Source organism: Miniopterus schreibersii (assembly GCF_964146895.1).
Source record: "Miniopterus schreibersii genome assembly, chromosome: 1".
Lineage (NCBI taxonomy): Eukaryota > Metazoa > Chordata > Mammalia > Chiroptera > Miniopteridae > Miniopterus > Miniopterus schreibersii.
The window spans coordinates 162,136,817-162,159,273 of NC_138101.1; the positions used below are offsets into that span (position 1 = coordinate 162,136,817).

The 22,457-nt window shown below is 49.6% G+C and overlaps 1 protein-coding gene across 2 annotated transcripts in view; it reads right to left on the reverse strand.

The window, feature by feature from the left end:
• The window catches only part of MEGF11 (multiple EGF like domains 11), a 330,575-nt gene that overhangs the window by 204,244 nt on the left and 103,874 nt on the right, over nt 1-22,457 (reverse strand). For both annotated transcript variants that reach the window (XM_081155271.1, XM_081155272.1), the window contains exons 2-4: nt 14,320-14,425; nt 9,947-10,048; nt 5,590-5,690 (exon numbers count right to left, since the gene is read on the reverse strand). In XM_081155271.1, coding sequence (XP_081011397.1) covers nt 5,590-5,690; nt 9,947-10,048; nt 14,320-14,417 — 301 coding nt within the window. In that variant the 5' untranslated portion in view covers nt 14,418-14,425. The remainder of the gene's footprint in view (nt 1-5,589; nt 5,691-9,946; nt 10,049-14,319; nt 14,426-22,457) is intronic.

Below are 22,457 nucleotides of genomic sequence, written 5' to 3' on the forward strand. Positions count from 1 at the left end.
GGCGAGGGAAAGGAGGTATTTGAAGAGAAATGCTTGAGAAATTTCCAGAAGTGACAAAGGGCATGAATCCTTAGCTTGAGGAAGACATTTACCTCTGAGGAGTAGACACTATGAATAAAAATAACTCCACACTTGGAAACATCCTTAGGGAAACTGCAGAGCACTTCAATGACAAAGTCCACACAACTGAAAAACATCCTCAAACTGCTGAAAGCAAATGACTGAAAAGCTAGAATTTCATAGGCAGCTCAACCATCATTCAAGAGTAGGGCAAAATAAAGGCATTTTCAGACAAGTAAAGCGTTAGAGAGTTGGTTGCTTGCAGACTCTCTGGAAAGAACTATTAAAGAGACCCTTTAAGAAGAATGAAGTCAAACCTCAAATCCCCACCCCGTGACTAAAAATTAGCTCTGTCTGCAGAGGAAAAGATGCCCACCGCCCTATCTCACAAGGAGAAAGAAAAGGAAATGTGCTTGTGCCCGGTGATCCTCAGGAGAATCTGATGCCTGGGCAACCGAGGAACAGGCGTCGGCTTATCTGTAGATAACGGTTGGGCGTGGGCAGCTCTGATGTGGACGGCTATAGAAGGGCTGTCAGGGATGGCGGCTCAGGCAGAGGGAATGGTACAAAGAGAAGAAAATAGATTTTTAAGAAGGAAGGAAGGAAAAGAGGGAGGGAGGAAAGAAGGAAGGGAAGGAGGGAGAGAGGAAAGAAATAAGGAAGGAAGACCCGTCTCTAAAATTTTACACATCTCTTACATAGCCCAGATTTAATCAGGCAAAACAGCCTGAATTGATGGCTAGAAAACCTGCAACCCTGCTCACCAGCGCCCCAAGAGAAGAGGTAACTGCTCAGACAAATCTGTCCAGCAGGGTCAGGTTTTGTTTTCTTTTAACCTGTACAAAGAGAAACTGTACTGTCTTCCTAAACAGCCCAGACACGGCCTGGGAATGGCAGAGTGGGCACAGACAGACGCTGGATGACTCTCCCAAGTTCTGAGCTCTTTGGCTCCCTCAAAATTGCTGTACCAGCTGAATTCAAAGTTTGGGGTTCTTGCTACTACTTAGAATGAAAAGGAAAAGAATGGAAATCTCATCCAGAATGGTGTTAACAGTTCTGCTCTGTGATGTTTTTCTGGCTCCCATCCCCTCTTCTGTTCCCTTAATCACTGGAGTTCAAGGGCATGGAAGCAGCAGAAGTAGCGTTGTGCTTTATACTTCCCAGGACACTCTCATTCACTGTTTCATCTTTCTTCCTTCACACACAGAGATGATCCATCCTATACCCAGTGAGACCAGAGAGGCAAAGGGACTTGCCCAAGATTGCACAGCAAGAGTCAACAAAGGCTTTCACTCCCAGGCCAGTGCCCTTTTACCATGTACCAAAAAAATAAGGCTGCAGGACAGTGGCTTTAGAGGGAGGTTGATGTCCCTGTGCCCTTTCCCAGAGCACAGGTGATGTTCCTGTGCACGGTCCTGAGGACTCTGAACATTGGATGAGCTCTCACCAGGTTCTGGTGAACTTGGAGGTCCTCTGCCCTCTGGAAGGTAGAGAAGGAGGAGTGGAGGGGCAGAGGCTGCAGGGCTTCAGCTCCTGAATGCTCCCACGTCTACAAGTTTCTCATCTGGCACCAGCATCCCGTGCACAATCCTTCACCCTCTCACTACCATTTCTCCCTCTCACAAGTTCCCCAACCCTGGGTCTCCATTCTCTCACAGACAGGTGACAGAGCCCATGGGGGACTCACACCCAACTGTTATGGGTTGAATTGTGTCCTCAAATTCATAGGTGGAATTCCTAACAAACTCCCAGAACTGCAGAATGAGACCTTATTTGGAGATAGAGTCTCACAGAGGTAATCAAGTTAAAATGAGGTCATTAGACTGAGCCCTGATCCAATATGACTGGTGTCCTTATAAAAAGGGAAAATTTGGTGACTCACACCCATAGGGAGAGAATGCCATGAGAAGAATGGAGTTACATCACCAAAGGCTAAAGAACTACCAGAAGCCAGGAGAGAGGCCTGAAACAGATCTGTCACAACCCTCAGAGGAACCAACCTGCCGAAACCTTGATCTCAGACTTCTGGCCTCCAGAGCTGTGAAACAATGAACTCCTGTTGTTTGTGCCACCCAGGCTGTGGTGCTTTGAAAGAGCAGCCCTGGGGATTAATAATTGCCTCACCCAGCCAGCTGCCTCTCCCTTCTCCCTTCCCAGATCTGCATACTGTGGTCAGGTCAGGCACCTCACTCCCCACCACGCTCAGACCCAGCTCCATGTCTTTGCTGATGGGGTTCCCTCTCCCACCGACCCCAAAGATGCCCTTCCATTCAGCTCAAACTCCATGAAGCCCCCTGAGGGATCATAGGTCACAGCATTCTCTCCTGCCTTGCCTGTCTTGTCTTTCTCACATTCCTCTTCAGGCTGTTCTCTGATGACTCCGTGTACCTAGACTTGCCTTCCCCAAAAGACTGTAGGTTCCATGAGGGCAGGAACTATTTCTGACACTTCTATCTGGCAGCACAGCACTGTGGGTGGGCCACAGTAGTCCTTTAAAAACTACTGGGTTGAAAAACCCCATCACTCTTTCCTGTGTAGCTGATTTCTCATTAACACTTGGTAAGTGGGTTTGGCTAAAAAGACAGCCACTCCTCTTTATCCTGCCCTACTTTATAAAGATGCCTGTCAAAGCAGCTACAACACTCTGTTACACATGTTTTTGTACCACACCACCTCCTTTCACCAGGCTGCAAGCTCCTCCAGGCAGCAACCACCTCTCATTTGCATGTATGACCCTGGTATTTGCATAATAGTAAGCAACACGTATAAGTTGAATGGATAAACTGTGAGCAGACTATTTACCATGGGTCCAAAGACCCTGTAAGGGTTTCAAAGGATCCATAAACCCCTGAAATTGCATGCAAAGGGCCACGTGTATGTTTATACATGTAGTGTGCATTTCCCCAGGGAGAGGGTCCATGGATCTCTGAGAAATTAAAATAAGAGCCAAGACTAAAAGCATGTTCAGATCCACCCGGCCGGGCGTGGCTCAGCGGTTGAGCGTCGACCTGGGATCCAGGCGATCAGGGTTCGATTCCTGGTCAGGGCACATGCCCGGGTTGCGGGCTCGATCAATGACTCTCTCATCATTGATGTTTCTATCTGTCTCTCCCTCTCCTTTCCTCTCTCTGAAATCAATAAAGATGTACTTTAAAAAAAAAAAAAGAATGTTCAGATCCAAAGCCAAGGAGGAGGGAGCTGACATATATTAAGCTCCTATCCTGTGCCTGGTGATTTAGGTATTACTATCCCCCTTTTCTATGAGTGGAAACTGAGGTTCAGAGAGGTGATATCTTGCCTATTCCAAGTGGTTCAGAGTACACTCTGGAGCTACACAGCCTGGGTTCAAATTCTAGCTCTACCACTTTCTAGCTGAGTTACAGAGTGATTAAGTATACGGATCAAAATCACACAGCTAGAAAGCAGTGATCTTGGTCAGTTACTTAATTGCTCCGTGACTCTGTAAATTGGAAAAAAGAAGGGTCCCTACCTCATAGGACGGTTGTGAGGAGCTGACCTGTTGATGGATATAAAGTGATCAGAATGGTGCCTGGCATGGAGCACGGACTCTGCAGACCATGATGAGGGTACAGAGGAAGAAGCTGGGATGGCAGAGCTGAGATTCAGCCCAGGCCTGTGTGACTCTTGCCACCCCCCTCTACCATCATTCCCAGCATCGAGCAGCCACAACGCCCCACCTCACAGCCAAAACTCTCCTGTTCCCTCCTAGGAAAAGCCTTCAATCCTAAGAGTGGCTTTTCGAGCTTGGCTTCCTGGGTGGCCAGGCCCATGGCCACCAGCTCAGCAGGCAGTGCCTGGTGGTTCCATAAGGAGGAGGTAGCAGGTTATGAGCTGCCTTCCCAGTCAGCAAGACCGAGCCTGTGCAATCAGGACACTTAGCGCTTCTGCCCTGCTCTTCATTTTCCAAGGGCTTAACCAACATCCACTGACGGAAATTAGAAAGAGAAGGTGCTCATCCATTCCTGGAGCTGATGTCCAAACTCTTTATAATTTCCCAGAGTCCATCACTGTGCCCTGAGCTCAGAAGGGCGTCTCACATCCACCCTGCTTGGGCTTTATGACTTACACGTCCCACTGGCCGCAAACAGAGCAGTAGCAGTAAAGCCTTGGTCCTGACCTTGCTTCTACACCTGGGTCCCCATAGTAACCCCATCCCAGGTGAAGCCCTGACCAAGGCCTTTGCCCATCCCAGTCCTCTGCACTGCTCTTTGAGTTCACGTTGGGTATCTTTGTATTTTTCCTGCAAAGCCATCAGTATTGACCCCATTTGCTGGAGCATTTTTCATTCATTCCTGTAATGCAATTAGAATCGAGTTTCTCCAGCATTAGGGGAGATGTAACAACAGTAGGGGAAAATTGTCATTTCATTCCCAACATCAACACACCCACTCTGTCCAAATTCTCTCTATGGTGCTAGCTCGCTCTACCCACCCAGATGGCAAGGAGAATGCTAACAAGGAAAATCACTCTTCAAATCTGCCTCCAAATGCAGAGGCAGAAGCTGTGGGGGCGGTCTCCTCTTGTAATTAAACGGGGGGCTCCCAGCTTCCCTGGCAGTGTCCTGCAGTTGAGGGATTCTTCTAAAGCCCACTGGAAAGCCCCCGACTGGTCCCATCCCAATGGTCAGAGGTGACTGTGGAAAGAGTCCATTAGACTCTAACAGGGCCCTAAACCATTCTCCCAGAGAGGTTCAGTGTCTTGCCCAAAGCCACATGCCTGGGAAGCTGAGACCAAAACCCTGACCTGCAGGCTCTTCCCCTTGGGTGTCTCCCATTGTACCACACTGCCCCCCACCCAAAGGACCTGCATCTGCCAGCAGCTCAGACCTTGTCTCTCTGGGCTTCAATTTTCTGAGCCACTGCAGACAAAATGGGAAAGAGGGAACAAGTGTCTTTCATGAACCCACTTTTTCTCTGGTGTGCTCTAAGCCTTTTTTGGAAACTTTCCCACTTTCTGGAACAGGTCCCATGTGATGTCTTACTCTTGCCATCCTCCTTCTAGGTTCCACGATCTTGCCATCCAATAATCCAGCCTGCCTTCCTTCCTCCCATCCATCCATCCATCCATCCATCCATCCATCCACTCTCCATTCATTTATCCATTCAGCTCCCCTCCATCCCACAATGGCTTCTTGAGCACCTACTATGGCCTCAGCTCTGTGCCAAGCACTCAGCACTTCCTCTCCTCCCCAGAGCACCAGCTCCAGAAGCGTCCACTTGTCTCTTGACCCCTTCAGAGCCCAGACCTGACTTGCTTCCATCAACCCTCTTAGGAGGTTGATCTGATAGACACATCTGTGCTAACGGATTCGCATTAGACCTACCATTCCCTCCAAGCTGGCAGCAGGCAGGGACTTCTGGAGTCCTTGGGTCAGCTGAGACCTGTGGCCCAGGGCCTGGGTGACAGCTCTACCTCTCTTCCCCTTGGTTCCCCTTCCCTTCCCTTCCTTCCCTTCCCTTCCCTTCCCCCATCTCCCGTGAGGCCAGAACACAGAAAGCCCCTACATACGTATGCAGAAGTCTCCGTTCTCATAGTAGCCAGGGCAGCACTGGGACCTCCGCCGGTACATGGTGCGGAGGCCGCGCCGATACGCCGTCTTATAGCTGATCCTAAGGCACAAGGGAGAAAGCCACTTGAATGTATTGAAAATCAATCACTCCTGTTAGAATGATATTTATGTTAAGCTATATCGAGGATGCCCTTCAATAATTACTTTAAAAAGCACATGGCAGCTTCGAATATGAAGAAACACAATAAAGAACAATCGATGGTGGGACCTGGGCCGCTGTGATTCAGAATGAAACGGCATTTGTTACACCTGCTGACTTTCTCCAATCTCTTCAGAGTGATACTTAGAAGGGTTGCAGAAGATCTGCCTAGGGTGACACTGTGGAGGGTAACTGAGGACTTCTCCTTAAAACTTCAAGACCCTGGGCTGGAGGGGCCCAGGGGGTGACTTGGATGGGAGAGGTTCTATGCTTACCACCAACACCCCAACAAGCAGACTGCTTACACCCCCTGGAAACTGATCCACCCACTTGGAGCATAGTCATCAAAAGGACCCTCTGAGTCTGACTCAGTCCCAGAGGCAGGTTAATCTCCCCCACACCACCTCCCGGGGAGGAGCTTCACCTGCCATCCCTGGGAAGGCTCAGAACCAAGCCCAGTTCTGCAGAGGAAGAAGCTAAGGCCCAGAGAGCAGAGGAAGTTCTGGGCTGGGAGCCAGAGACCTGGGTTCCAGTTCTTACGCTGACATGGGCGTTAAGACTCCACTCTGTGCCAGAGAGATTTATAGGCAAAATCTCATTCCATTCCCTCCTTGAGGCAGGTAACTTCATCATGCCCCTTTATTTCTTTTTCAGAGTTTTTATTCTTACTTAATTTTATATACTGCCTCCCACTTTGTTTTATGGATGAGAAAACTGGGATTCAGAGAAGTTGACGACTTGCTCGAGGTCACACAGCTAAACAGTTTGAATCCTGGCTGAATCATAGCCAGGATTCAAACCCAAGTCAGTCTAATTTCAAAGCTACTAGCTTAACCTACTGCCCTGTGCCAGTTCCCACAGGGTGGAGTGCTGGGTTTAGGGGATGGCCATAATGAAAGGGTAAGAAAAGGGAAACGGATGGTGCGAGGACTGAGTCCTCAGGAGGGGGTCGAAATGGGATACTGAAAGTCAAAGCCCCTTCCTCAGACATAGGGTCATAATAGAGGAGATCTGAAGTGGCCATTAAGGGCCAGAAAGAGAAAGTAACTTCCCAAGGTCATGTTGTGTAACTAGGACTCAACTCCAAGTCCTTGCTTGGGCCTTGAAGCAAGAGCTCTCACTTCCCCACCAGCACCCCAGGGAGCCTGCCCTGTGGACCCCTGCTCGGGGGGCAAAGAGCAGGACTGGTCACTGGAGATGCCAACAGCCTGCTTCCCACAGAGGATCAGGCCAACTTGGGAAGGAGTCCTACCACATGGGCTCTCAGTCCTTAAAGCCCTCACTTTATGACAAATGACAGTGTGGAACTCTGGGGAAATCTGTGATATTTGGGAATGTCGTAAACTAAGGTCATTCTACTTTGTCAAAAGCCCATAATGGAAGGCAAGCCGATCTCAAAGTGAAGCTACTTTCCCAGCACAGGGAGGCAGCTCCTAGCAATTTCGGGGGTGGTGCAAGCCTCTCAGATAAAGAGCAACTTGGGATTGACTCAGAGGTCACCCAGTCCATTCCTCCCTCCAAGCAGGGTTCTCCTCAAGCCCTCCAATGGAGAGGTGGTCTTGACATCACTAAAGCCTCTCAGGAGAGAGAAAGCAGGGATGGCTCTCCCATCCTCGCTTGTTCCCAGTGCTGGGGTGAGAAGCCGGAGAAAGAAGGAGCTGGGGGCCAGGCTGCTGTCAGGAGAATGATGCTGCGTTCACTCAAACAAGGCATCGCACACAGAGGCAGACTGATGGGGAGCTGTCAGTGTGCACACTCCGGGTCATCAGGAAGGCTGCAAGGCGACTCAATAATTTAGCAAAATAATTCATGTTCTACGAATGTAGCCTATTTTAATAAGCAGCCACTCGCTCACCCTTCCCCAGTGGTGATGGACGGCAGCCCAGCCTCCAAGTACCCAACGAAGCCACACCTCAGAGCAAATTTGGCTGGCACAGAGCCTGACAGGCTCATGGAGGGAGCAGGGCTTCTATTTCGGCCTCTGCCTTTCACCAGATCCACAGGCAGCTAACTTGGCACAACTGGGGAAGTTGGAAGGGGGCGTTTGGTCTCATCTCATTTCATAGCCAAGGGCTAGAAGAAGGGGAGGCAGTAATGGCTTCTGTTGGACCAATCCTCCTACAAACAGTTATATAATCTGGTGAAAATATAAAAAACAGCTACTTGAAGGCACTAAAGAGAGAACAAAGGTGGATACTACAGGGGAGTAGACACTTGGAAGAAGGGAATGACATGGCAAGGTTAGTCCAAGGGCAGACCCAGTCGACAATAAATGCTCCAGGTGGCTGAAATTCAGATAGAAGACACACAGCCTTACTGGTTTGAAGACCCACAGGACAAGTAAAGGGTGGGCCCAGCAACTAGAAAGTGAAAAGGGGAACCCCAGAAGGAAGGGAACCACAAAGAGGAAGCCCAAATTCTTTTTTATCCTCACCTGAAGATATTTTTTCCATTGCTTTTCAGAGACAGTGGAAGGGGGAGAGAGAGAGGAAAAAACATCGATGTGAGAAAGACACATGTCCCCGACCGGGCCGGGAGAGAGCCTGGGACCCTTCAGTCTGAGGGCTGACACTCTAACCACGGAGCCAAACTGGCTAGGACAGAGGCCTATATTCTCGGTAAAAATCTCTGCCCAAACTTCTGGCCCCTGAATTATGTGTGTGGAGGGCAGGTTCCAAGCAGTCCAGGTAAGGCTAAAAATATTGAACTTTCAGTTTGGAGACTGAGTTTAGCCAAGTTAACTGGTTGTTAAAACAAGCAAGCAAACAAGCAACAACAAATTGATACTTTCTGGAGGAACATAACAGAATTCAGTCTTTACTGTCTCTGATGTTCATAATGCAATGCTTAGTACACAATTCACAATTTACTAGACATATAAAGGAACTAGAAAATATTACCTACATAAGAAAAAAGGCAATCGATGAAGACCAACCCTGACATGACCCAGATGTTGGATTAGCAGACAAGAATTTTAAAGTGGTTATTATATCTATGTTCAGTGTCTCACAAGAAGTTACTAGCAAAACCCCAAATACCAGAACTTTGGCTTTTCAGCATAGAGTGAGTTTCCCCATCCACATGCTACTCACCATGATTCCTGCATAATTCCCAAAGAGGAACCAGGCCCACAAGGAAGAAGCAAAAGAAATCTGGAACTAACACAGATGCTCGGTAACTAGGAAGTGAGACTTCTAGGCAGCCTCTCACTCATTCCCTCACTTACTCTTCACCTACTGGTTTTTCACCCCTCAAGTAATAATGCCACCTTGCCTGGGTCTAATACCTCACTTTTCTCCATTCTCCCCTACACCTTTCAAAGTATTTTCATATCCCTGACCTCAATGGACCCCCTGGGTAGGTAAGGCAAGGATCGTTCTGTGTTTGATGAGTACATAGGAATCCCAAAATAAAATGACTTGCCCAGGGTCATCCAACAAAACATGTTCTCTCTTCCTTCCTCTCCTCTCTGCCCCAGTAACATGGGAGCATGTCATGATCTGCAGGAGGACTGAGACAAGGGAGCAGGATTCCCATGTGCAGTCGTTCAGATGCTAAGAGGCTGTTGGCTTCCAGCCTGCACTCTGCTCTCCCAGCCAGATGCCCTGGCATGGGGCTACATCTTCTGCTCCGAGCAGGGGGGATGTCCTAGGTTGGATTTTGCCCCAGTAGCAGAACTGAGACAGGATTTAAGGACAAGTCGTTTATTTAGGAGGTGATCCTAGGAAGCACTAGGAGGGGAATGGGAAAGTGAGACAGGGAAATAAAGGCAGCCAACGTAGGGTATGCTATTGAGCAGGTTACTGCTATGGGTGACTGAGGACCTCTGGAACACACTCAGACTTGTCCCCTCTATTCTCAGGGGAAGGAAGGTGGAGTATTTACCTACCAACTCCCAACTTATAACTGGTTGAGGAATGCCCTCAACGGCATTAATTCCCTGGCACTTCTGGCCTGCCCTGCCCATGAGCCCCTCTGCCCAGAAAGTAACTCTCATCAGAGCATCTCAGGGGTTCACTGTGAAGAGTGAGCACCAAGGAGATATAGGCGGTGCACTGATCTCACCTGCTAGAGGGGCCTTTTACTAACTGGCAGAAAATCAAATCCTGAGGGCCCGGCACCCTTTCCCTGCCCGGTCCTCTGAGAGAGGTACTCACCGGTGCCTGGTGCACTTGAACCAGTTGAGGATGTCTGTGCACCGTGTGTAGTAGATCTGGTCGAAGGGGTGAGCGTAGGATTCTTGGACAGTCACGGCATAGCTGAGAACCAGACAGGACATGGAAGCTACAGTCAGCACTTGGGTCCTGAGCTGTTATTCAGGATGGGGTCTCCCTCCCCATGGAAGCCAGGCCTCAGCCAAGTATCCAGGCGTTCCAACGCCCCCTCTTCCCACCACTCCACTATCCTTCTCCTGCCCAGGATGCACTTCGCCTACCTGGTCTCTGGTTGGATCCAGGACACATGCCTTACTGCCCTTTGGCCCAGCTCATTTCCTGAAATTCTAGTTCATTTGTTCATTTAACAAAGAATAAAGGAGGGTTTAGGTTTATTTTGTGTGGTTTTGTTCAGAGCCAACAAGCTTAGATATTTGTTTAGATCTTTATGGTTTTCAAAGACCTACATGGAAGTTAATCTTTGTAGTTAACTCTTTGAAGTTAAACTCTGTGAAGTAAGTGGTCCCATTTTATAGATGAAGAAACTAAGGTTCAGAAAGAGGTGACTTGCCCAGGTCACACAGCCAGTAGCAAGAACTGCCAATATGTATTAAGTGTCCTGCATTAAGTGTTTTAAGCCCTTTTAATTCTCACACAATCAAAGGTAGGTGGCATTGCTATATCCTATTTCACAGATGACAAAACTGAGCATCAGAGAGGATCAGTGACTTCCCCAAAGTCACCAGTTACCTTCTGCCTTATTATGCCTCTTGTATAACTGGGTGTACACTGAGGACATGTCATAGGACTGCTGATCAAAGTGGTATCTCATCTTCCCGCCTGTTAGCTGTAAGCCTGGCCCAATGGGTGGAAGCCACAGGGAAGCAGGTCTACACTTCACAAACATAAGCCTTCCCACCTGCCCACCCCTGGCAGGAGTTGTATGAAAAGGCAGCCAAGCTAGGGCATAAAGCAAAGACTCACACTTCCTGTGCAGGCTGGGAGAGGAGGTTGGCTGAGATTTCAGGAATTAATTCCTATGTATGTTGGTACTATTCAGTGTTTTCCTCCCAGAAGGCTCATTGACCTGGGCCAGATGGCTAGGTCCAGGCTATAAAAGCCCGTCTGCTTTGCCTGAGGAAAATGTTAGTTTACTTGCAAGAGGGCTGGGCAGGCCAGCTCCCTGACTGAGTCCACAGCAGGCTCTCTGAAGCCAGAAGTGTGAAAGGTCTAGAACTCAGAAAGAGGCCAGGAGCAGTCAGCCATGCCCAGGAGGAAGTCGAGGTAGGGGGATGTTCTGTTTCTCTGAAGCACTGAGGATGCAGGAGGGCCCTTGGTGAGCCTCTGCTCAGCAAGACGTGCCTCAGAGGCACACATTTTTGTAGGCATGGCCCAAAGCCCCAGGCTAGGAGAAATTGAGACAGCTCCACATGCACCCCTAGCTTCCCAAATTCCATGACCTTGTACTCTGACACTTAGAGGCAGGAGAATGAATGGATGAGAGTGCCTGGGCTCTTGGTCAAGGATGAACCCTGTCACTTGTTAGCACCATGTCCTTAGACATATAAGACTCATATAAGCCTCTGTTTCCTTACCTGTAAATTTGTGCTAAATATTACCAGGGACTAGTTATTGTGAGGATTAAGGAGGACAATAATAGTATCTATATCTATATCTATATCTATATCTATATCTATATCTATATCTAATAATAGTATGTATATCTCAGGGTGGTGGGAATACACATAAAATGATTAACAGGTGCACCGTAAGTGTCTGACAGATGCTGGCCATCATTATTATAAGACTGGCAATAGTTCACTTCCTGTGCTAGGCACTGAGCAATATTTCCCCCTGGGTCACAATAGGGGAAGCAGAGCAAGACCCACACACAGAATGGGCTGCCTGCCTTTGTTAAGCACTTGAGAGTTCAGGCACCCCCCAGCATTGATGGGGACAGTGGGTGCTTAGAGAAAAGGCATCAGCCCAACAGAGGGGATGAAGAGGATGTCATGGGGGACAGAGCTGGCTCTCCAGGAGTTCTCTCAGCCAAGTGAGTCTGGCAAGGAGACCTTGAACCAACTCCAAGTCTCTGGGGTGAAGTGTGTGCCCCTGGTTTCATGGCTGGATGGTTTAACATGCTCATTTGCCAACATGCTAATGAGGGGCCAGATTAATCTTGTAAAGCTGGGCTTTACAAGCCAGGGGAGGTCTTTCCACTGGGTTTTTATGGTGGAGGGGTGTAATTAATGATGAGCCTGCCAGAAGCACTAATCCAACTGGGAAATTCTCCCTAAGCAGTCTCCAGAGACCCGGATATGTTTCTGGAATGACACAGCCTAGATCCATCCATGTGTAACTGGCAACAGAGTTCAGTTGGAAAAGCCAAGAAAAAGAAAGTGTTTGGTATCATGGCACATCACTGCAAGGCCTCCTCCCAGGGCTTAAAGAAGGCTAGGGGGTCCCCAGACCTCACTTTAGCTGTTAGGGTCACTCTTTGTTCTCCCATCAAAGCTATATATTCAGCTGATAGCCTTGTCAACCTGAAATACCAGCTGTGTACAGGCTGGGTTCAGAATATTATCACATTCCAAATTTATTCATGTTGGCTGGTTTAGAAACTTAGGGAGTTTGGTTTATGTTTTAACTGATCTACTAGTGCAAATGGGGCCCAGAGAAGAGGGAAGTCAGGGTGGGCTTCCTAGAGGACAGGAACCTGGTTGGAGACAGTAGGAAAGGCAGAGGTGAACAGATAAGAAGGTGAGCAGATGCTGGGGGCTGGGATACAGCACAGACATGGGCAGGAAGCAACTGTGTCTCAACTGGGACAGAGTCCAAAAACCAGAGGCTAATATGGAATTCCACCTGATCTCCCTTTCACCTACTGGGAAATAAAGTTTTAAATTCACCACAACCAGAAGGCCAAGGGGCCTGAATCACCTCATAATCATATGAAAAGCTTATGAAAAATATGTATTCCTAGGCTCTACCCTAGACCTATGGAATTGAACAGTTTTGGGCTAGGACCCAGGAGACTCTGTGTTTCATTCCCATTCCCAGTGAGGCTGGTATGCATTAATTTAAAATCTGTGGCAACCACTTCCTGCAAAGCCAGAGTTGTCGGCAAGAAAAGGCATAATTAAGCTTTATGGTCCTCAAAGCACTTCTGTGAAACTGGTTCTCTGACCCTCCAACAAGCCTGGGAGGCAAGGGTCATTATCCCCCCACCTTACAGAGGTGGAAGTCAGCTCAGAGTGGTTCAGAGACATCCCCAAAGTCATAGAACTAACAGAAAACTCCAGACTGGAATGAACCAAGGTCTGCTCGTCATAGATCTTGCGTTCCTTCCACTTCACAGAAAAGGGGACCACTACCTTTTGCTCCAGCCTTGACTCTGTAGGGACTCCCTATAGAGTGCCAGTCACTAAAAATCCTGCTGGTGCAGGCACTGTCCCTCTGCATCCCCAGCCAGTCCCTCCCCGGGTGAGGTGCCTTTACCTGCCGTGGGATAGGGACATTCATCCTCACGGACATGCAGCATGGACCACCTCCTCACATGTCCTCCTCTGCCATCTGCTTCCCCCATCGGGCCCTCATCTTAATTTTATTCATTTGATTTATTAACATCTAAGTGGCAGAGTCGTCCTGGTCAGCATGGCCAATCAATTCCAAGGTTTAATTCGGTTTTTCCTGATTGGGTCTCTGGTCGCTGTCTTTCTGCTCACCAAAATCAATACTTTAACCTTGTGCTTCAAAGTCAGGCCGCCTGCAGGGCCCTGGCCTGTTCCCCCAGGACTGAGTGCTGCAGCCGGCTCTTCTGCCTCTGCCCTCAACTGCCCTTCCCCTGGCAGCCCAACGACCCCCACTAGATTGGAAGCAGCAGGGCTCCCCTCTCCCATCTCCTCAGGGCAGGCTGCTGGCCGCCCATGTGTCCAAGCTGCGCACTGTTGCCAGACCTGGGAGACCAGGGAAGACATCATAGCATCAGACGACAGCATATCTGGACCAGAACAACCCACTGTGCCCCACCTGGCCATGGATGGGCACTGAGCCCCTCTGGGCCTCTACTTCCTTGTCTGTAAAATGGCTGGGAAGTGGAAATGCAGGGAGGAACATGAGTACATTGTCAGCTATGAGACTGCATCACTTAAATTGCCTGTCACTCAACCCCTTGCATCCTGACCTCCCACCACTGAGTCTCAGACAGAACCTATCGTGCTTTGTCCTGTTTCTCAGCCTCCGTGCTCTGTCTCCAGCTGGACTGCAGGCCCTTGGTGGACAGCTTCTGTCCTTCCTGCCTCTGCTTTTGTCCCAACAGTGCGAAGCCCAGGGGAGGCCCCCAGGGAGCACCTGGCCACCTGAGACCCATGTCTTACCTCTCCCAGTGGCTGCATACGTTGGGGTCCTCAGGGTTCAAAGAGAGGACGGTTTGCAGGAGAGAGAAGACAATGAGCCCTGCCACTGAGAGTGCCATCCCGGGCCCTGTGCAAGAGAACAAAGGAGGCAGCGTCATTAATCAGCCCATTTTCCCAGGCATCTGTTTGGCGCTGAGACTTCTCACATGAAGCGGCTAAGCAGACTAGCTAAGCAGACGAGTTTCCTGTCATTGTCAGGTAATGAGCATTCGATATTTTCACACTTGCAGTCTGACTAACGTGGTAACACTTCACTGGTTCTGAGTAACCGAGGAGTAGGAAGTCTGACTCAGGAAAACGTCAAAATTCCAAGCCAGGGCATCTGAAAGTGTTTTGGCTCACGGAGACTACTTGGAGAATCTAATGAAAGTTAGAGACTTCCTCCCCAGAAAAATGCCCACGCACACAACATTCAGCTATGATTTCAGGGCCCATGAGTGCATCCTTGGACCAAGAGCCCTGATTTAACTACTTTAAATGCAACGCTATCCCTCTGCTCCCTTCTCCCTCATCTTTGACGTTCTTTGCCCATCACTTTCTCTCCCTACTCCCCCTCCTGCCACAAAGAAAAAGAAGAAAGGTGTCTGGTGTGGCCCTGGGGGAGCTAAGCTAAGAAAACCCTTCCAGGCAGCTCTGGTCAAGCAGGCCACCCAGAGAGCTGCACCTGCCTTCTCTTCCTCCTACCGCTTCCCTTGCTCCTACCCGATATAAAGTCCCTGCCAGCCACAGTGACGTAATTTACTGCATGTGGCTCTCACCATGGGATGAAAGGCTTGGGCAGCTTGGTAAGGGGCTTCCAGGAAGCAGCTTGTTGAGTTTGATCCAGCCCCTGAAGGGACAGCCTGTGACAGGTGTTAAGTGTGCCTACAAAGAATGCCAACCCCCCTGTCCCCTAAACTGAGGATTCCCCAACAAAGGACTCCTCAGAGGGGCAGAGAACCAATCAGGTGGGAGTGGCTGAAATGACCCCCGAGGCTCCTCCTTGTCCTAGCACTCCAGGGCTCTGTGGCCCTAAAGCCTTAGAGAACTCTCCAGGGATTCCCACCAAGTGGGGGTGAGGGGGCCCCAGAGCCACCTCCAGGGACCTGGAATTCCTATGTGCTCATACATCGGCTATAGACTGAATAGACACTATGATTCAGAACGATGGCACCATTTTCCATGTGTACACAGATGTTACTGTGGTTTGATTAAAAGCTTTACTGAATTCAGAGTAGCTTTTCTTCTCAATTGGCAACACTAAAAAATGCAACTTCTATTAATTGGGGGCGGGGATGGATAGAGAATATTTTGACATTGGAAAGGGGTCCCCAGCTTGAAATGAGGTTGAGGGTTTCTAGCTCATTGGCCCCAAGTTTACAGATGAGGAAACAGTCACCTTTCCTGGGGACAAAGAAGAGCGGCATGGGCCTTGTACATGTCCCTATTGTACCCAGAGGGAAGCTAAATGGCCCTCTCCTCCCCATCCCCAATAATGTCCTTGTTAAACTCTTTCTTACCAGCCCTTTCAAAGATAAACAAATGTCATCAACTCTGTAAAGCCGTAGGGGTCCAAATTAATGATTAATGAGGTTTTTCTCTCTATTTGAGATCTAGAAATAATCTGGCTAAATGTATTCTGAAAATCAGTTAGGAAAGAGAAGTGATCCTGGCATTTCTGCTCAATTTGCAGGGCCCAGGAGTGGGCAAGCCACAAGCATACCTATCTCCCCACACGCTCGCGCCCCACTCCTAGTCCTCCAAGACCTAGTCCCACCTCTGCAGAGCACCCTTCACACACTGAAGTCTGCATAGCTCTCAGGCTGGGCTCTGGGTCACTTGAACCCATTCTCATCAAAGAGGAGGAGATACCTCTAGAAGGGAAAGAGCCTGCCCAAGATGCGGCACTGAGCTTTGGCAATGAGCATATTGTTCCAGGTGGGGTTTGTGCTGATCAGGCATCAAAGAAATAATAATAAAAAATAAACAAAGGGACACGGCACTCTGAAAAGCAAGGAGTCTGAATGTCACCTGCAAAGAACATCTTGTTTTGGTTCTCTTGTGGCCCCATCACATTATTTTGGGTGCTCCTGGAATCTCCAGCATCTCACAAAAGGAACCCCTAACTGCATCATCAAACTTATTAAGCTCAGAACATCAAAAGACGGGGCCACCTGGACGAGAGGAGATTGTTCCTCTGGCCCCTTTGATCATGGTGACAGGAAAGGGGTGGGAGACAAAGATAAATTGGATCATTGCTATAATTGGGAAGATCTTTTTTTTTTTTTTTTTAATTTTTTTTTTTTTTAAATATATCTTTATTGATTTCCGAGAGAGGAAAGGAGAGGGAGAGAGAGAGAGACAGAAACATCAATGATGAGAGAGTCATTGACCGAGCCACAACCCGGGCATGTGCCCTGACCGGGAATTGAACCCTGACAGCCTGGATCCTAGGTCGACGCTCAACCGCTGAGCCACGCGGCTGGGCGGGAAGATCTTTTTAAATCTTCATAAAACCTTCTTTCTTTCAGAGTCAGGTCTGGACAGGACAATTTCGTTGACTCCCACTGGCAGTGAGATGCCTGGATACTGGGGCACAGAGAGGTGACAGGTATTTGGACGTGCACACAGGAAGTGGAGATGGACAGGGGAACACAAGGACACAGACAGCTGAGTGGAATTTAGACCAACAGTCTAAATGTGTTAAGGCTTACAGGGCAGGGGTCTCCCCAGGATTCACACCCTAGCCTGGAACAGTCACATCCTCAGCATTTGCAAAATTCCCCATCTGAGGCCAAGTCCGCTTCTGTAGTAGTATGGCAAGGGGTGGGGATGTGGCGGGAGAAGGACACTGAGGCTGAGGGTAGGAGAGGTGACTCCTCCCATTCACCCCAACCCTCAGACTTTTTCTTTGAACCTGGCCCAATCTACAATCATATCACCAGCCCTCCTTCCTGGTCAGGCTGGTCTTCCTCCCTACTGTTTCTCCACCCCCTACCACCCCCAACCTTGCTCACACTGCTCCCTGGGCTTCAATCGCTTTCTTTCTCCTTGGCATATCCAAATACCATGCACAGGAGGTCCAGCTCAGGCCCCAGGCCCCCTCGTCCTCCTGCAGGGCTTAGCATCTACTGGGTGCCAGGCACATCTCACTCCCGCAGCACAGCCTGGCCGGCAGTTACCACTCCCCATCTTGCACTGCCATCTCTCGCATGTTTACTTGGTCTTTCCAATGTGTCTGTAAGCATCTTGAAGGCGGGGTCAGGTCCTAAGCTGAACTAGTCAATTCCTTTCGGGAACCGATTTTAGAAAAAGTGCTTCTACTTGTCTCAGACATGTCACTGAGATAGAGTGAAGAGCAGACAAAAAGGAGCTGTGCCCACATGGAGGCGACTCATGGCCATTAACTTTAACGGGGCTTCCCTGGGTTCTCTCAGAGGACGGATCTCGGAGACATATGCTTATGTGATGACTGAGGGAAAAATCAATCCTGCCGCAGCCGTTATTAGGCTGACTCCATTCGGAGTGACAGAGGTTAACGTATCGAGCACCATCTGATTTAGGACATTAATAATTAAATAAGAAAATGCCCCTGGTTTCCCTCCAGAGGAAGAGAGCATGTAAATAGATCGGGGGTTCCCTTCCCTCTTGGCCATGCGCCCTGCATATTAAGCAGGAGAGGACAGGAGCAAAGTTCCAGGGGTGGAAGCATTTCTTTCCCACTGAGGAGTATGTGTGCTTTACCCCTGACGAACTGGGCGTGGGGGTTGAAGGGGAGAGAAGGTGGCCAGGAGGTGAGTCACGCACACCTGCCCACGGGTGTCGTCAGTCTTCACACTTTCCATGGCCTGAACCAATCAACTGAGGACTCCTGGAATGCCACCTCCCAGCCAGGGCTGTGTGTGGACACAAAGAAATAACACGTGCCAGCTGCGGTCTATCTAACCCAGCTAGTGGTTCAGTCACACTGCAGGGCCTCTGGAAGACTTTGTGGAGTGGATGGGACTTAAGATGGACAGAACATGGAAAGGTAGAGGGCAAAGAAAAGGCATTTCTGGGGCAGGCACAGCACATGCAAGCGCATGGAGGCAGGAGAGTGCAGGCGGTGTCGGAGGGACTGGGCGGCAGAGGGCTGGCACTGTGGAGCAGCAGCGAGAAACATGGGAAACTGTGGGAGGCATTTCTAAAAGTGGGTTCTACAGAACACTAGGCCCATTGGATGTTACTAGAAACCCCCCAAAGGTTTCCATGAGTAAGTTCAGGAAATGCTGCCCACTCTGTCCTCATCTTAAATATCCACAGTGTATCTTGGCATATCTTAGGCTCTGAGCAGACTTGAAGCAGAGAGACCTGTTTTACTTTGTTTGACCCACTTTCCCACAGAACCCTTTCTAGTGACCACTATAGGAGCAGAGGTCCTCCATCAAGGTCAAGTCTGAAGGAAGGCTGGTCCTGTCAATCTGCATCCTTAGAGTTTGTAGTCACCTGTTCATTCTAACATGTGAGGGCCTTCTGTGCCTGACAGGTGGTGTTAAAGGGAATCTGCCAACATGTAGTTAAGAGACACTGGCATCATAGCAAAGAATCCCTCCTCCTGCCTGGGCCTTGGCTCTGGCCTGGGTGGCTCTGCAGGCTGAGCAGATCTTGGAGATGGTGGCATCCTCTGGAGGGCCTTGCCTTCCGCTGGGGCCCCACCAACACCAGCACCTGTAGAGTCCAGCCTGTCTCTCTGAAGGCAGCACACACCTGGCCAGACACCAGCTGTTCACATTAGCCAAGATGCAGAAAACTAGGCAGAGGGCAGACAGACAAACAGATGGCCCCTGCCCTGGAATCCATTGTTATGATCTCACAGTCCATCTGTGCAAAAATCCTCCCCCACCTGCTTCACTTCTGCCACCTGCCTAGTCCTCCCAACTGTGCGAAATCTTGGACACTGGAGCCTGGTCCACATACCTGGAACCTGCTCTCTGTTCATCCCAGACTCCTCTGGGGGGTCCTTCCTTCTCAACAAATTTGCATTACTGGCAGTGGTCAGCACTATTTTATAGGCCTTGGGAGGTTTCCACTCACACAAAACTGGGGGATCAATTGGTAAGGACTTCTTGGATTGCTATTCTGAGAAACTGGCTGAGTGGGAAAGCGTGCCATGATTGATTAGTAATGCCTGTCGTGGGCACTGCATGGGAGAGGGACACATAGGTGCCATGTACTTATGGTCCCTGTCTGACGTTGCTGAACAGTTGTTACTAACTTTGGAAATTGTTTCTCTCCTCTTTGAACCATCTAGATGTGGCCTCAGCTCTCTAGCTGGCCTTAGAGCCTGCACATAATTTTCCTTCCTTTGGTACCACTCTGCTAGAACACGCTTCATGAGGACAGTCTTTTGTGTTCACTGCTGTCACCAGCACCCAGAGCATTGTCTGCCACATTGCTTGTGTCTGGCCTGACAGAAGCCACCAAAGGCCTGTCCCAATAGCAGGCCATATAGTAGACCCTAAGACTTGGGGTGTCTGAGAGGTGGAGGAGGTGGTTGGCCATAGACGGCTCATATAGGAAAGGAACAATTTCCAAAATTAATAACTGTTCATCAATGTAGGACAGGGACAAGTGCATGGCACCTGTGTGTCCCTCTCTCATCCCATGCCCACGACAGGCATTACTAATCAATCATGGCACGCTTCCCCCTCAGCCCCATTTCTCAGCATAGCATTCCAAGCAGTCATTACCAATTGATCCCCAGTGTTGTATGAGTGGAAACCTCCCAGGGTGAATAAAATAGTGCCTGACCACTGCCACCCCTACCACTAATACAAATTTTTTGAGAAGGAAGAGCAAACCACATCTTCAACCTCTCAGACATCCCAAGCCTCACAATCAGCCACATTATTTGTGTCTGGCCTGACAGAGGCCACCAAAGACCTGCCCCAACAGCAGGTTATCCTGCAGGGGGCATTCCACACTGTGTTAACATTGCACTGTGGAGACACCAACGTGCTGGCGATGGATATAGAGGGCACAGTGACATCCTGAGAGTGATTCAAAGACTCCTGCCTGGGCCGCCCCATCAGTACTGGGGTACGTCTGCTCCAGGGACCAGCACAAGGCAGGCATTGAAGCCCACTCAATAGCTTGAGCTGCAATTGCGGGCTGACTGGTGTTCCAAGTGCCTCATGAAAAGGCTCTTTCAGGCCTGGAAAGCAACAGAGGCAAAACCCAAACTGGGACTGAGGGAAAAAAAAGGCCTCAAATTCCTCCCAGCATGTGGGTGTACATAGAGAGATCTCTATCTTCTATTTATAGAAGATACAAACACACACACACACAAGCACGCCCCTCTGTTTTTTTCTGAATAAAACAAAAAAGCCAAGTTTTCTGGAAAGGGGCAATGTGAAGGTGATCATCCCATCTAGCAGACCTTGCCCTTCATCTGCCCGCTGCGCTCTCAGCTGGCTCCCAGTCCCCAAGCCCCGTTCTGTTCCCCGGCCTTGCTGGGGTCTGATTAGCGTGAGATGAAAGAGGAGCCGCCATCAGTGGGTAATTAAGAGGCTTTACCCTTTGCCTTGATGAAGCCTCCAGCCTTCCAGCAGTCCCACCAGGGGCCAGGTTTATGTGGAACGCTTTCTAATCTCCCTGCACTTAAGAAAAAAGTTTTAAAAATAAATCCACAGCTCTTAATCTCCGGAAGAGTGATTCCCTGACCGCAGGAACGCATCCCAGAGCCAAAGTGGAGGCCTGCCAGGTGCCTGCCCACTAGATAAATCAGAGGGGATTGGAGTCCCCTCCGAAGACATGGTAAATGTCCTCCTCTGAGTCTGGGCTCCACCACCCTGATAAATTCTGCTTTCTCCTTGCCCAGGAAAGCCTCGGGCTGCAAATCCTGAAAATGGCACCACGGAGGCCTGCAGCACCCATTAATCAGGGTCAAAAGGCTGTCCTGTCCCCTGTGCCCTCAGCCTTGCAGAGAACAAGTGGCTGGGCCATATTCCAGGGCAGGGTGGGCACAGGGGTGTAGAAACCACCAAACTAATAAAGTATCCACCTCCCTCCCCCATTATGCACAACTTTTGGGTTCTGAGCCATCAACCCTCCCCTTCCCAAGCTGGCAGCAGCTGCACACCCAGCCTCCAGCCCCTCCGAAGATGAGGAGAAAACTTATCTGTGTTCTCAGGCCATTCCATTTCTTACAAAGCAATTATCTCCATCTTTCCATTTCTTTGCAAAGCAGGGCACACTCAGCTGGCCTGGCCAACCCCAAGGCTGCCTGTCCCTCCCCCCAACCCAGCCCACTCCAGGCCTGCTAGCTGCCCTCTCCCACCCCCTCCTGGGGCTGCAGGGTTCTCAGACTGTAGGAGACCCTCATGCTGTGGCATTAAGTCATGGCCACATCCATACAGCCTCCAAAGGCAAGTCAGTCACTCAGGGTCACGCAGCCCTGTGGGGATTAGTCCCCATTTCTGCCTACTCTGAGCAAACATTTCTCAGAACACTAGTGCCCCGGATGGAAGAGAGCACTGAGGGATGGAGAACCAATCACCCAATCATTTCAAGGTCAAGTTTCCGACCTAGGCTGAACTGCGAGAGTAACGGGCTGGACAGCAAGCCATGTGGTTTCAGAGGTGACACTAGGACAGACCCAAGAGCATCAACTGTCCAATGCTTAGTCCCACAGGAGGGGAAACTGCCTCCAGGTCACAAGACACGTTGGTGGCAGGGCTCATGTGAAGGGAATGGTGGAATCAGACTAAACTGGGCTCGAATCCTGACTGCCTTACTGGGTACATAACTTGGATAAAATCATTTACCTGCTCTGGGGCTAAGTGCTGCACATAGAAGGTACTCAGTAAATTATTAGTTTCCTCCCACCTCCCATCCCCCACCTCAAAGATCCTCCCAACCCTGTAATTCTAACTTCTAGCATTTCTAAGAAGCTGGGGGTGGGAGAGTAGAGATATTGATGGAAAAATCCTCTGTTGGAAAACCTAGGCTTGTCCATATGGTGCCTCCTGGGTTGGTCTTAACAATACAATTATCAAGACCAGTCTTGTTTTTCATCCACCCCCTCAGCAAACATTTACTGAACACTTGCCAGTCCCTGTGGACACAAAGATGACTCAGGC